This window comes from Elgaria multicarinata, chromosome 1, assembly GCF_023053635.1.
Source record: "Elgaria multicarinata webbii isolate HBS135686 ecotype San Diego chromosome 1, rElgMul1.1.pri, whole genome shotgun sequence".
NCBI lineage: Eukaryota > Metazoa > Chordata > Lepidosauria > Squamata > Anguidae > Elgaria > Elgaria multicarinata.
Genome location: NC_086171.1, coordinates 117,208,038 through 117,223,806, shown reverse-complemented (window position 1 = coordinate 117,223,806; position 15,769 = coordinate 117,208,038). Strand labels below are relative to the sequence as shown.

Genomic DNA, 15,769 nt, shown 5'->3' with positions numbered 1-15,769 from the left:
ATATATAAAAATGCTTGACATGGGATATAATGGAAAAGTGCAGGGTTAGATATCCTAACTGCTCCTGGAGCTGCTCACTGCAGCTAAGGATCAATTACTTGATAAGACACATGAGTGGGGAAAAGCTGACACTAACATTTGCATCCTTCCCTTTGTCTAAGGCACTTAGGGCTGAATTATTACACTAGCCTTGTGTATTGGAAAGGTAGTCAGAAATGAAAAGGCTACCTGAAAGACCGCCTTCCATGATCTTCAGGAGACACCCTTCTTTCAAAACCACAGCCTTCAGAGGCATGTTTGGTGGCAACTCCCTGCTGAGAGAGTCTGTTTGCTTTTTCTCTGCTGTCCTTTCTCTGGCAGGCAAATGCATTTTTATTTAATCAGGCCTTTGGCATGTAAACGGGTCTGTTGTGTTAGGTGCTGTTTTTATTCTTAAGCTGCCTCGAGTGCCACTTTTCTTGGCAGAAAGGCCAGGGGCAAATCAAATTTTTAAAACTCATGATACAAAATTTGAGAAGTTTTAAAAGAAAATACGGCAACAAATTATGCAAGATGAACTGTGAAATAACATACAAGTATGAAAACTGGAGGTTATATTTAAGAAGCATCCTGTCTGTTGATTAGATGTAGAAACCCCACCACCACCAAAAAAAATTAAATTAAGTATCAGTATTGTGAAAATATGTAGCCCAAATCCAGAAAGTTGTAACTTGGTAAACTGGGACATAATTTATTTTGGAGTACGTAAAAGAATGGAATTTGTTCTTTCTTTAATCTGCACACTTATAATGCATGTGCTTATTGTGTTATTGGTTAGTGAATAATGGATCAATTCAAAGCCTTTGGAAAAGACAATGAAAGTATGAAATTGACAACTGTTTTTCTTGCGACTATTAGACAGTTTCCAAAAAATCTGTAAATTAACCTGCTCTTTTTAGCATGCTGATCTAACATTGCAAAGCTCTTTGCCGAGCTGCTAATGCTATTCCTGTAATTAACCGAGGTTATATACAACTTGCTTTTAAGGCCTAGCTTTTAGATCCAGTGACATGCCCCTAAACAGCTTTTCTTCCCAAAGCTGCTTTAATCAAGCTCTCCAATATGGCGTACCCAAAATTTGCCTCCACAGTTGAGGTATTTGCCTTTTTCCCTTTAAAATAATTGTAAACTCTGTTCCTTATCCCTGTAAAGTATGCTTCCCAATCATAAAAATTACTTCAAGCTTTGCCTCCCTTTATTTCTATGCAACCTTTCTTCTAATATCACCTGTATATAATTCTGCTTTAATTGTCTCTAAGTTTTAAAACCTTCCTTTAGAAATGTATTCTAAATCCATTTGTGCCTATTTCTTACGTACATGAAACTTCAGAAAAGGATCACTTGTATATTTTATCATATTGAGCAAATCCCTTAAATGTTGATTAAGCACCATAATTTTTAAACGTCAGTTTAATTGAATGTGACATCTAACATGAGGTGCCCGGAGAGAACCTCTTTGGAAGGGATAAGATTAGTTAAGATTACCCAATAGAGTATGTTAAATCTTTTGTTGTTGTGGTGTAACACACTGTTGCAGTCAATTTTGTTTTTGTCCAAGTCATGCTGGACATACATCGTTATAATAAAATAAAAGAAGATGGCTCTTAGTGCCTTTTAAAATATTCTCCACAACTTTCCAAACCTAAAATCCTGCATGTAGTATGGCTAGCCAACCTGAGTCGATAAACTTACAGAGAATTCCATGCTTGAAATACAAGTTTTATCCTGTACAACTGCTGGCTACTAGGCATCCACAGTTTTTAATTACAGAAGCTAAGAATGTCTGTCATATCTTTGTGCTTAGGCTGTGGAATGTCAAAGGCTAAGAGGTAAAGTATGCTTTCACTGGTTTATTTTTACATATAGTCTATGGACGTCTAAGTTCTCTTGCAGTGTTTTTGACTAGAAATTTTAAAATATCCTAGTACAAAATATTGAAGAAGCGGAAGTTATGTAGTTATGAAATATCAATAGATACTTTTTGTGGTACCGGTTGGGAAAACATTGCATTTGAATGATATTTACAATGATCATACAATTTATTCATTAAAACATATTATGCGATGTATTACATTATTTGTAAATTCATGTTCCAGTTTCTCCAGTATAGGTAGAGTATTATGTAGTGGCTTTGAAAATGCTTGAAGTTCTGTGTATTTCTGTAGACCTAGGTTTAACTGTTGGGTTATCTCTGTTATACCATAGAAGTAATAGTAGCTTCATAATGCTAGTATATTTTCTTGTATATAGTGCTCATGAAGAATGATAGATAGTCTATTACCTAGGGAGAAAGACACTGGCATGATATGAGGACATACTAGTTAAACTATTCTGAATACAGGACAACTTAATACTATCCTCTGCTAATCATGATATAGTTACAGCTTCTATCCCAAAAAGGATCTTTCTGACCAACAGCTATTAATTCTGAGATTAAGAATAGTTTATTTTTTATTTTATTTTTTCCTTCACAATAAAAAAAGGAAAAGAAAAACAATAAAAAGAAAACAAACAAGTAAACTATTCTTATTCTCAGAGTTAATAGCTGTTGGTCTGAAAGATCCTTTTTGAGATAGAAGCTTTAACTACATCATGATTAGCAGAGGATAGTATTAAGCTGTCCTGAATTTGGAATACATTTCAGGGCATTTACATGCTCCCTCACACAATATAATACCTGCCTAGTTTCTGTTTTTTGAAGGGGTGGTATTCTTTATTTTATACATCTAAAATTTTTATGCCCTGCTCCAATGTTATTCCTATATCTATTATTAAAATGACTATTTCTTAAAATTGCAACTATGTATTGTCTTCTAGAAGTGCTTTAGAAATAATTCTTGTATTTAGCATAATTAATCTTGGGTGTAATTTATCTTGCTTTCAGTAAAGCATTTGTTAAAGTCCCCTATGATATTTTGAATAGCAAGCTAGTTAAATGCAGGCTAGATATATTACTTACAGCTGGATTCACAGCTGGCTAGTACTCAAAGAGTGCTTATCAAGGGTTCTTCACCAAACCAGAGGGATATTTCCAGTAGGGTATTACAGGACTCTACTCTGGACCCAGCACTCTTCAGTATTTTAAAAACTGACTTATTTGAGGGATCAAATTTGCAAGTGACACAAAGCTAATGCTGGAGATGGGAATAAAATTCATAAGGCCTTAACAGAATGAAAAACTAAGCTGAAATTAACAAAATAAAGTTTAACAGAGACAAATGCAAAATTCTGCATTTAGAAAATTTATATTAATGCACAGGTATAGGGTGGGGGATACCTCAATTGCCATTAGTAAATTTGAAAAGGGTCCTGGGATTGTAGTTGATTACAAGCTGAACATTAGTCATCAGCGTGATTCAGCTGCAAGAAAGCCTAATGCACTTTTACATTGTATTAATATAACCCTAGTTTATAAATCATGGGAATCAATAGCTCCACTCTATTTTTCACTAGTTGGACCTTATCTGGAGTACTGTGTCCAGTTCAAGGCACCACATTTTAAGAAGGATATAGATAAATTGGAACAGATTCAGAGGAGGGCAATGAAGATGATGTGGAAAACAAGTCCTATGGAGGAAGGTTGAAGGAACTGGATGTGTTTAGATTGAGAAGAGAAGATTGAGGGGGAGATGATAGCATGTTTCAAATACCAAAAGGGCCGTCTTGTAGAAGAGGCCAAAAACTTGTTCTCAGCTGCAAGACTTGATATAATAGGCTTAAATAACAAGAAGTTAATTTTGGTTGAACGTTAGGAGAAATGTCTTAATGATAATGGCAATTTCACAATGGATCCAATTACCTAGAGGGAGTGGGTAGGTTCTTCCTTAGTCGAAATCTTCAAGCAGAGGCTGGACAACTGTCTCCTCAAAGAACTTGATGTTTAGCATTTTTTTGTCTGTTTCTAATATTTTATTTTATGTAATAACTTTAAAGAATGATCTATAGTAATGTGTTGAGTAGTTCTGAGTTAGTATTAAGTGTTGGCTTTATCCCACTTACAGACTGAACTCTTTCAGAAGCCAGAGAAAAAGAGAGGGATGTTTTCCATAGTCTATCTTTCCAGGGGACTTTACCCACTTACTTGTTTTGTTCATGTATTTATTTTATTTCTAACTTGTATTAGTTGCCCTATAATTAAAAGCAACATATAATAAAATAATAAAAAAAATTACATTAAAAATAAATCTGAATAAAACAATCAAGTAAAAGCAACAGGGGGCTAAATGAGGCATCGGGAGAAAAAACCTTAATATACAGATAAACGAAACAGAATGGTATTTGCTTGGTGCCAAAATTATAACTAAATAGGCTCCTGGCGGACCTCTCTGTAGAGTGTATTCTGTAACTGTGGGGCTACTGCTGAAAAGGCTCGCTCCCAAGTAGCCACCCATCAGCCTCAGTGCGACGCTAAGGCATTTGGAACAGGGCTTCCGTGCTGACAGAAATTACTCCAGGTGGCTAGGTAGGGATTTTTTTTAATTGGGAGAGAAATCTTTCATGTTATTGGTGTGCCACAAAATGACTAACATTGGTCAGCAGGCTGCCAAACACATTTATTGCTATGAAGTGCTTAGGTGTATTACTGCAGCTACACTCTTCGGTTTCGTACAATAATTTATATGCTATATTGGCATCAGCTGATGTAATATAAATAATTAGAATTTTTTGTTAAGCTTGTGAGGCAAAAACAAATGAGTATTTCAGTTGTGTTCTCAAAATAAACCTAATTTATAACAGTTTTAACCAAAACTGCTACAGGAACATGGGTGTTTTGGTCTTGATGATTACTGTAGTGAATAGTAGTATATTAAAACTCACAATTTCTTTGCATTCCATGTCTACAGAATGGAAGCCTCTTGCCTGGAGCTTGCCTTGGAAGGGGAACGATTGTGTAAAGCAGGAGACTGTCAAGCTGGTGTATCTTTCTTTGAAGCTGCAGTACAGGTCGGAACAGAAGACTTAAAAACCCTCAGTGCGATTTACAGCCAGCTGGGCAATGCCTATTTCTACTTGCATGAATATACAAAAGCTTTGGAATATCATCACCATGATTTAACCCTTGCAAGGTAACAAGATTTTGGATCATCCAGATATTTACTGTTCTCATTGCTATGATTATTCCTTTATTTCTGTTTTGTGTAACCCCTTCCCCCTTCATATGTTTTAATGTGATTTTAGACTGTAAGCCTCTAGGCAGGGTATTGCTGTTTTATTTGTATATTCTGTACAGCACCAAGTACATTGTAGGTGCTATATAAATAAATAAATAAATAAATAAATAATATTAATGTTTCCTGTTTGTGAACAAACTTTGCTCAGTGAAATATTGAGAAGATGTGCTCAACAATTATTGACCACAGCCAGAAAAAAAGTTATAATGGAGGGTTATCGGATATAGTTCCGCCAGTAAAAAACTCTTGGGCTGTGTAGCGCAATTATTCTAACCATGTGAATGAAAGATGTTGTTGGAAATACATGGGAGCAGCCACAGAAAGGTGGTCTATACAGTATAGTAATGCATAGGTAAAGCATAAGTTGCCTTCATTCAAAGAGTATAATCAACTTAATTTGGCTTGGATGTTAATTTGTATTCGTTCTATATAACATCCCCCTTCCCACAAACTTTCCTCTACTCCCACCCACCTGGAAGATAAAAATAGAAGACATTATATATGAAATTTACTGGAAATAACTTACTCCACAAAGTGTATCCTCACACTAATCTTGCACTGTTATTTGAATTGAATTATCAGACCAATTGGCTTCTAGAACATAATACATTTACAGTGCAATCTTACACATGTTTACCTGGAAGTAAGTCCCACAATGTTCAATGGTGCCTACTTCCTAGTAATTGCATTTAGGATTGTAGGCATAACATGGAAGTTCAACAAATATTTAATGTCTCAAAAATATGATGTGTGCCTTTAAACACTGCTACAACTGAACAGTGCATCTGAGGCAATTAGTGGAATAACGTTAATCCATAAATATGGATTCTCTAGGGACAGCCTTTCCCAAATTGGGTCCCCAGCTTTTGGACTACAGCTCCCATCACCCCAACCACTAGCCATACTGATTGGGGTGATGGGAATTCTAATCCAGCATCATCTGGGGATCCGCTGTTGGGAAATGCTGGTCTAGAATATGGAAATAAGGCTTACTACTGTGTAAACATAGGGTTGGGACTCAAGTGTGTTTATCAACCACCCATATATCTTAGGTCATTGAGGATGATATTGAATGGAAAATGTTTCTGATGTTTAAAGTTAGGCATTTGTTTTTATAAAAGTGGCATGAATGAGTGGGTGTTTCCTTCAATTTTCAGGACCATTGGGGACCAGCTAGGAGAAGCTAAAGCAAGTGGTAACTTGGGAAATACCTTAAAGATCCTTGGGAATTATGAAGAAGCAATTGTCTGTTGTCAGAGGCACCTCGACATTTCCAGAGATCTAAGTGACAAGGTAGGAGCGATTACTACTGTCAGCATTGTAAGAAAAATATATGATGTGTGCCTTTAAACTGTACTACAACTTAATAGTGCATCTGGGGCAAGTAGTAGAATAATGTGAATTTTGGTCAGTGTCCTAAACCAGGGGTGGACAACTTGTGGCCCTCTAGATGTTTTCGTCTAAAACTTCAATCAGCCCTAGCTATCATAGCCAAGTTTGAGGGATGATGGGAGCTGTAGACCAAAATATCTGGAGAGCCAAAAGTTGCCCATCCCTGCCCAAAACAGTTTGCTCAAGAGGTTGCTGTAGCACCTTTTCGCAACCTGTTATCATTGGTCTTACCCTCCCCCCTCCCAAAAAAGAAAACTGAAGAAGGAATTATTTCCCCCCACTTTGTCACTTTGCAGATTGCAATAGCATTGCTGAGGCCAACAAGCACCCATCTGTGGAGGAAATCTATGTCAGTGCATGATAAATGTTTGATCCCCATCAAATAAAGAATGCCCAAGCCTTTGGGAAAACTTTATAGTGTGATACATTATATGCCTCAGAATGCAACTTGCAACAAACATACTGTGTGACTTGCTGTGGACAGCTGCTGAACTCATGACAATGGCTAGAATTTGCTAGTAAAAAGCCCTCCATCCCACAATAGAAAGAATGGAGTTTATTTTACTTTATTTGCTAAGTTAATCTGAACAGCTAATTTGGCATTGAAAGCTGCTGAGAGAAGTAAGTTCCTAGGATCAGTTCAAGGTATTAATAATAGTGGTACAAAGCCCTAAACAGCTCAGGGATCAGATACTTGAATGAACCCCCCTTCCCCAATACTGACCAAACTGGGGTTTAAGATTAGCCAGGGAGGCTTTGCTTGTGGTGCCTAGGGGATGAACTCACGGGGTGCCTGCACTGCAAGTTTGCCAAATGCTGCTCAGCTGGCCCTGTTCCGGGAACTGGCCTTGCCAAGCACTAGCATGTCTGGGGAATTGCGCTATTAGCATGTCCGGAGGAATTGCTCACTTTCTGGAGGCCCTGGAAAGTGTGCTTTGCTTTCCTGTCTCTCCCCCCACCCCCCAGGCCGCATTAATTGTAGCCTTAAAGGCCCTCTTAATCCAAGGTTTTAAATGGGGTGGGTGGGGGAAACCTGATTTCCCAAAGCTGGGGAAATTGCATATTATCTCCCTCCATTCTAATGGTGGCCATCATTATCCTCCCTCCTGGCCCACCGATGGGGGTCTTAAAAGCCTTGTTAATAGGGTGAGGGAGAAAATAATAGAGTGGAGGGGAAATTGCTTATTTCTCTGTGCTGTGTTAATGGCAGCTGCCATTAAAGGAGGTGGGGGAGTACAAAGGGTGTGCACAGGTCCAGGCAGAACTGAGTTCCGCCTGCACTTGTGCCCCCTTTGTCTTTTGCACCATTGGGGGGGGGGGGGGAATCAGCCAGGTGAGTCTGTTGGAGCCCTGAGGGCCAGACGCAGGGGTATCCGCTGCCCTTGTGGGTCCAGGAGGATTTTTGCCCCATCGCTAGTAGTGCTTTTGGGAATATGGTCCATGGGGCTACCACACATAGCAGGGCCTTCTCAGTATTCTAGACCCATTTGCTTATTTACATTTTAATCCTGCCCTTCCTGCAAGGAGCTCAGGGCAACACATACGTTTCTTCTTTGTTTCATGCTAGCAGCAACTCTGTGAGGTATTTTGGACTGGATCATCCAGTAAGATTTATGGCTGAGTGTAGATTTAAACCAGGGTTTCCCTGGTCTAAGTCCAAGGTCTTAGCCACTACACCACACTAGCTCTCTTTTCTGGTGGCTGGCAAGTTGATACAAAATAAAAGAGGAAGTAAAAATAACCCCAGCGATTTTCAATTTTATGGGACTTCTAGGGTAAGATTGAAGGTGGAAAATGTTGTGGCAGCTTGGCAATGGCTTCCATCCAGCACCAATCCCACAGTCAAATTCCTATTTTTCTTTATCCAGCAAGTATAATTGCTGGAAGAATGGAAGAATGCAGCTTTTAGCAGAAAAAGCAAGTGACAATATACTTAGGTGGTATGTCTTGGATTGTGATGTCTTGGAATTTATGTCCAGTAGTTGGTCTAATGTAGCTTTCCTGAACCTGGGCAATGGTTATGAATGCTGGGAGTTGCAGTCCAAAATATCTGCAGGGAACTAGGTTGGAGAAGGCTGGGCTAATGCATTTGCTGTGCAGAGGTCTCTAGCCTTTATGGAAACCTGGTCTCATCCCTAAACTTGATGTGGATAGCTGGATATTCTCCCATCATGCTTTTATCTTTATTTCACCTTCTGCCATTTGTCTATATTTGAAACAAATATGCATGTTGCATGAACTATGTGATATGGTTTATAATATTGTACTTGGTAGTGCCTTCAGGTGCTTGACAACTCTCTCAGTGTTCTAGAAAGTAAGTTTTCTGCCCATGTGGTTAGCTCTACAAATACAGGTGGCATGTATTTGGACCATTTGTGCTGAATTATGTAGGATTCTGTGGGAGTTTATGTGGGATTCTTGTAATTAGCAGAGATGGCACCTTATAAATATATTTAGAAATGGAGTGAATATTCTTCGGCAGTACTGTGGTTGATCAGAATTGCAGGAATAGAATGATTTATATTAGTCAGTATCTTGGCACCTTTCATTATATATCTGAGAAAGTTGTTTTTATCTTTCTGACTGAAAGTGCTCATAAGATAGCAATTTGAATTCATTTTCAGCATATTCTTAATTGTGTTATAGGTTGGAGAAGCAAGAGCACTCTATAACCTGGGAAATGTATATCATTCCAAGGGTAAAAGTGTAGCCTGTGCAGGTACTCATGATCCAGGGGAATTTCCAGAAGATGTTAAAGCTGCATTGCGGAAAGCTGCAGATTATTATGAGTAAGTAACAATTTTAAAAAACATATCCTTTTCAAGCAAAGTTTATATATACCTTTAAAATGTGTTTATTAGAATGTTGTTGTTGTTGTTTTAAAAAACCTGAGTTACAACCATTCCTGTTACACAGGCAACTTAATAGTGGTCCCTAAAATGCTCTGAATTTCCAGGGAGACAAATATCAACAGTTCCAAAAAGACAACTCTCAACCATTATGGAGCAGCATCTCATGTGTCTTTCTTTGCCTGTGAACTTAATGCACAGTTGGTATAGTGATGGGCACACTTTCAGTTGATGGAACACAGTTATATGCAAGACACTCATGATCAGAGTTGTTTTATGGATTACGAACTTGATCTCACATTATACCTGTGATGGTGCTAGAAGCCCATGAAAACATGTCATACTGACATTGTCAGAATGGAGGCATTATGTATGGGTTGTTGCTTTTAAACATTCTTCAGGTTCTGCTCTTGTTGAATGCATTTCAGAAAACTTGAGGTTGGAAAAGCATGACACTGAATCCTTTCCCAAATTTAGAAGAAAGGATGTAGCTTTCTGCTCAAATGGGAAAGTGCTCCTGGTCACTTCAGCTCAAAGACTATCAATTATACGCATTCTTTTCTTTCCAAAGTGATGAACCATTGGTTCTATCTGGATTCTACATTTGTCTAGTCTCCCACATCCTACTATATGTTTTATGGTTAGAAATATAATTATATGATTCTGTGTTTATGAAAGAGGAAAAAGAAGGAAATCCTATGTAGGAACTTTTAAAAAGCCAAAATAGGAGTAAGATTTATTTTGCCTAAGGCTCTTCCAAGCTCTGAGCAAAAATCTATGCTTCCATCAGCTGATGATGTACTAGGTTATAATATGAAAGCAAAACTTTCTTCAGTAATATAACCAAGTAGACCTGGTTGGTCTTATCAGAACTCCATCCTCTGAATTCTTTTAGAAAGTGCGCTACCCTACTTTTGTAAACACTTTTGCCATGGAAAAATCAGGACGTGTCTGAGCAGCCATGGGATATTTCGGATTCTCCAATCTGAGGTTGTTGCTCAGACTTCAGAAAGGGGAAATTGGAGCTGCGATACCCGCCCACCCCCAATTTCTCTCCGCTGGTGCAGAAAGAACTGTGTCAGCTGCTCTCTGTGGTTGGGAACTCGACCTCGGAGAATGGGGCATTTTGGTGGACAGGGAAGGGAGGAGACTGGAGAGACCTGAGGCCTGTCCAGCCTCCTTAAGTCCCCCTCCAATGTGTCCCAGTTACATGGGCAAAAAAGCCCAACTAGCAAAATATGCAGGATGGAAGGATGTGGAGGCAATGATCACCTGCACCGCTCCTCCCACACTGCTCGTAAGCCTCCAGGTTATAGGCGCAACCCACAGGATTGCACCCTAAGCCTATTTTTCTTGAAGGTTTACTATACGGAGAGAGATAGAATGTATGCTATTTCATTTAATCTTTTCTTTTTTGCAAACTTGCCATATATTGGCAACAACCCCAAAAGTCCCACTAGGCATATACAACAGTCTTTACACACATTCCCCACTCCGTTTTTTTGGCTGCATAACCTTATTGTGCATCATAGTTCACAGTGGTAAAATAGTATGTACCTAGTTTTACTTCAAAATTCCAGAGAGATTGCAGTCTTAAATTGCTTGATCTCAACAAGAAAAAAAAAGCTCTGTGACAAAAATCTCGTTATTATCTTCTTGTGACCATCAGAAGCCGATGAGCAGAACCTCTGTTTGTTTTTAGCATTTTGAGAAGTATCCCTCTGAGGAACAACACTTACAGAAACAAGGGGTTCCCTCCCCTTCCCTACTTCTTATAGTAGTGTGGCATAAAATATGCGTTCAGGTAGCAGGACCACCATTACCCCACGAACACATTGCATTTATTTTTTAAAAACAAGTTTACCAAGTACATGCTTTAAAATAGAATAAAAGGATGAGTAGGGAAAAGATCATAATTTAATATACTTTGAGCAAAGAAATAAATAAAAATGGGAAATGAATCCTCCTCCCGTATTACAACTCTGAATACTCTCTAGGATAGGCTTATTTACTTTGGCCTGGTTCAGACAACACACAAAGCCATGCTTTGTGGTTAAATTTTGTGGTTAAGCAGCATGGTTTAGTGTGTTGTCTGAACCAGGCCTATAGGTTACAGATTATTCTCTTCCTTTAATGCATGGTCTTGGTTTGAGCTTCGGGATGCCTAGACACCATCAGCACCTTTTTGTTTGCGTCTTAGTGTAAATTGTTTTCCCACTCTAGAATTGTCAGATTTTTTTTCCACAAAGGAAATATATATCTTATTTTGACTTCATCTATTTTACGCTGGAAATTTCTAGCAAATTTCCCCCCAAAAGTTTTTAAACTGGAGTTTGCATCTCAGCCAAGAGAGCTCTAGTCTTGAGTTCTTGGCTGAGATGGTTGCCTAATTTAAGATATGAAGCCTAGTGTTGTATAAATAGAGTGCAAACTAAACATTTTATGGATGACAACAATTTCCCAAATTTACCTATTGGGGAGATACACATCTAACCTCAGTGACTTTTAAAGCTGTGAGTTTCAGGAAAGGTTTATTACAGTTTTCTTTAATAAACCTTTCAATAACTTTCATGTGAAAGACCAATAACTTTCATAACTGTTAGATGTCTTTCCCAATATAAACCTTTGTAATGGCTTTTCCCCCTTTTAAATAGGGAGAACTTGACAATTGTATCAGAGCTAAGTGATAGAGCTGCTCAAGGACGTGCCTATGGAAACCTGGGGAATACTCATTATCTTCTGGGCAACTTCAGGAATGCTGTTATTGCCCATGAACAGGTACAAGAAAGTGTATGTTAGTGTTTTCAAGCATGCTGTATCGTGTGGCAAACACATAAAAAGCAAGCCTGCCGTTAACTCCTACTGATTCAAATGCCATTGTTTCTTTAGGGTTTCTCCTTGCAGAGAATCTGCAGGAATATGTATGTACTGCAGGAACATCTGAATTCTTTGCAAAAGAGAACTGTTATACTCTATTCTAAAACAACAAAAGCAGAAAGCTGGGATTCTCAGAACTTGTGCCACAAACTGCATTCCAGGCTTTCAAAGTTCACTACCTATCTGAAGAGCAAGAAGATTGACATCAACTATTTTAGACAGGAGACTTTAGAATTCTTTTCTGTATAATCTCAAAAACCTACAATTGAAGGGGAAAAGTACATATATTTCTCATGTGATACTTCAATGGCTAGATACTGCCTTTCCTGGAATTATGCAGGGAGATTCTGTTCCTTCTTTCTGGATGCAGTAGTGGGCATCAGTGCTCAATTTAGGAACAAGCCAAATAAGCCATGGATTAGGGCCTCATATTATGAGGGGCCTCTAAATACGTTGGAGATAGTATAATTGAAATATGTTGTAAATATGTTGTAAATTCTAGTGTGGCTTACAGCAGAGTTGCTTTATAGAGAGAGAAAGTGTGGCAACACAACATTTAGTATTTGAGGCAATAATTGCAAATTAGAGCCAGTTTAAAAGAAGTTCAAATCAGCTTACTTTGTTAATGCTTTTATACACATCTTCAGAGAAGGCTATCCAGCACTACAAGCACCCCTTAATGCTGGGTGAAAGCCTCATCATTACCCTTTATATTATAATGTAATACACTTTTTTCCTCTTTATTTTAATGGTATAGGGCTTCTGAATCTTGACATGGCTTAGGGACTCAGCATATCTTAATCAGGCCCTGGTGGGCATGCAACTCTAGTTGTTTAAATCCTATGTCACAACATTTGACCAGAAAACTTTATTTTTCAGCGCCTTTTAATTGCAAAAGAATTTGGTGATAGAGCTGCAGAAAGAAGAGCATACAGCAATCTTGGAAATGCCTATATTTTCCTTGGAGAATTTGAAACTGCTGCAGAATACTACAAGTTAGTGTATCACTTAATACTATTTTGATATACTACTTATTATACTAAATACAACCATGCCTTCACAAGTAGTCTAATTTGTTTTAGGTATTTCACAGGAATATTGATTTGTTGACTTTTCTCTTGTGATCTTAAAGTGTATACCTCTATTAGCTGTTTTTGCTCTCATTGGTTTCATAATTTCCCCCCTCCCCTAGAATAGTATTACCCTTAAAGTTAGTATATAAGAAAATAAGGATTTATGCCAGTCATCATTCTGAGAAACCTAGATTGTTATAGAATGTAAAATCCTGAAGCAAGCTGCATTCCCTTTTGAATACAGAGACATTTCTGTATGACTGCATGACTCTCAGAAGTATGCTTCAAGCATATAGTCTGAAATTCTGCACTGAGGGAGGATTTGCCACACCTAGGCTGCAGTGCTGTACTCACTCATGTCTCAGACACATATAGGATTGCACTGCTAGTCTTATGTTTAATAGATTAACCCATGAAATACAATATAGCTTTTGATCAAACAAGAATTGTAGTATATTGTAAGTAAAAAGGGATCATGATTCCATCAGTGCCCAAAGCAACATGTTTAATAAGTTACAGGCAGATATTGTCGTAATAATAATGCCTCATAACTTAAGCATGACAAAGGCAACAAACATCCAGTGTGAGTTGGGGAAGATCTCTTTCTGACTTTTATTTATTTTATATTCTGTTTTCCAATTTAGTCAAATCGAAACAGCAATAAAACAATTAAAACAACAATTTTAAAAAAAGGACCAAAAAAGTATCACCTAACCAAACATAAGAGCTGGCAACAAAAAGGTCTGCTTGGAAAAACCCAGAATGAATAAAGGCAAAAGTGTAGCCCATGGAAGGACATTCCAAAGTTCCAGAGTGGCAATTGAGATGGCCCTGCTTCATATAGAACTCAAACTGGCATCCAGATAGGATGGATTTTGGAATAGGTCCTCTGCGGATGTTCACATAAGAGTGAAATATCCAGGAAACAGACTATGGTCTGAGTGTGCAAGAAAGACATGTACTAATTTAAAACAGTTTTAATACCTGATCACTCTGTGTTGTCCTATCTATACTTCGTCAGAGGAAGTAAAGTAGAAAAGGAGTAGAGGGGTATAGATGGTTGTAATTTTTTGAATTGTTACAGAATCACGTATTAAAGACTTGTATATAAAATAAATAGCACCATGTGCATTTTAAGCCACAAATATTCTAAATATGATAGTGGTTTTCAAACCATGTTTTGAGGAATTCTGAGGTTCCTCAGAAGCTTAAGAGGAGTTTCTAAGCAGATGAGTCTTGGGTGACAAGTTTCCCTGAAAAATGGCTTGCCCACCATTTCCAATTCTCCCCTCAAGTGCACAGTTGCAGTTTAATTGTAGCTCAAGAGAGCCAAAATGATTATATCCCATAGATCATGCCCTAGAATGCTCTACAATGTGCTGGGGTTTCTCAGCAAATTATTTTGTATAGAAAGGATTTTCTGGAGACAGTTTGAAAACCATTGCTCTGAATTTACAGATTAACAGTTAAGAGATAGATACAAAATTCTTTAGATAACCATTCACTTTAACTGTTTCATTTTCTATTTTTTTTATTTCATGCATATATAAAGAAATTAGCATTCTATAGAATTATATTGATTATACTGAAATTAAAAATTCAGACCCTACATAAACTATGTGCTTTTATGCTGATATACTGATATTGTCAGTGCAGATTATATCTAGCTGTTCGTTCTTTTAGGAAGACATTGCAGCTTGCCAGGCAACTTACAGACAGGGCTGTAGAAGCACAAGCTTGTTACAGTCTTGGAAATACATATACTTTACTTCAAGACTATGAAAAGGCCATAGATTATCATCTGAAGCACTTGGCAATTGCTGAAGAACTGAATGATAGGTAAGACAAATTCCATCCTGTATATTAACATGGCAGATGTATTTTTCTATATATAAAATTAATATAGTAGAATGCTCATATTCATATAGGTAGAGATCAGAAATCTTCTATAGGCATACCTAAGAGCTTGGCGATCTCCAGTGGGAATTTTTACTCTTTCGTTTTGATCGGCGGGTGCCCATGCCGTATCATAAACAGAAACAGCTTCCCTGGTGCAGCTTTTGGAAGTGGGGAGGGTAGGATAGGGCAAGTCTACTGCTGTTAAAATTCTGAAAAGTTTTCAATAAGCAATATACATCTATTTTTAAAAGTGCATTAGCATTGGGATTAGCAAACTTTCCATTTCTAAGCTTCATATTATGTAGTTTCAGGACAACCTTTATTTTGCATTAATGAAATATTGTGTGTGTTTAAATGACAGAAGTTACTTCTGATTTTTTATATTGTTTGATCACAGAGAACCAATTTATCTATTACTTTAATTATGCAGCTTGTGAAAGGGCATAATTAAAGTAATAGATTCTCCACA

The 15,769-nt window shown here is 37.7% G+C and overlaps 1 protein-coding gene across 2 annotated transcripts in view; it reads left to right on the top strand.

The window, feature by feature from the left end:
- The window catches only part of GPSM2 (G protein signaling modulator 2), a 45,885-nt gene that overhangs the window by 15,665 nt on the left and 14,451 nt on the right, over nucleotides 1-15,769 (top strand). For both annotated transcript variants that reach the window (XM_063135315.1, XM_063135325.1), the window contains 6 exons: nucleotides 4,884-5,105; nucleotides 6,368-6,503; nucleotides 9,249-9,391; nucleotides 12,106-12,229; nucleotides 13,208-13,323; nucleotides 15,085-15,240. In XM_063135315.1, coding sequence (XP_062991385.1) covers nucleotides 4,884-5,105; nucleotides 6,368-6,503; nucleotides 9,249-9,391; nucleotides 12,106-12,229; nucleotides 13,208-13,323; nucleotides 15,085-15,240 — 897 coding nt within the window. The remainder of the gene's footprint in view (nucleotides 1-4,883; nucleotides 5,106-6,367; nucleotides 6,504-9,248; nucleotides 9,392-12,105; nucleotides 12,230-13,207; nucleotides 13,324-15,084; nucleotides 15,241-15,769) is intronic.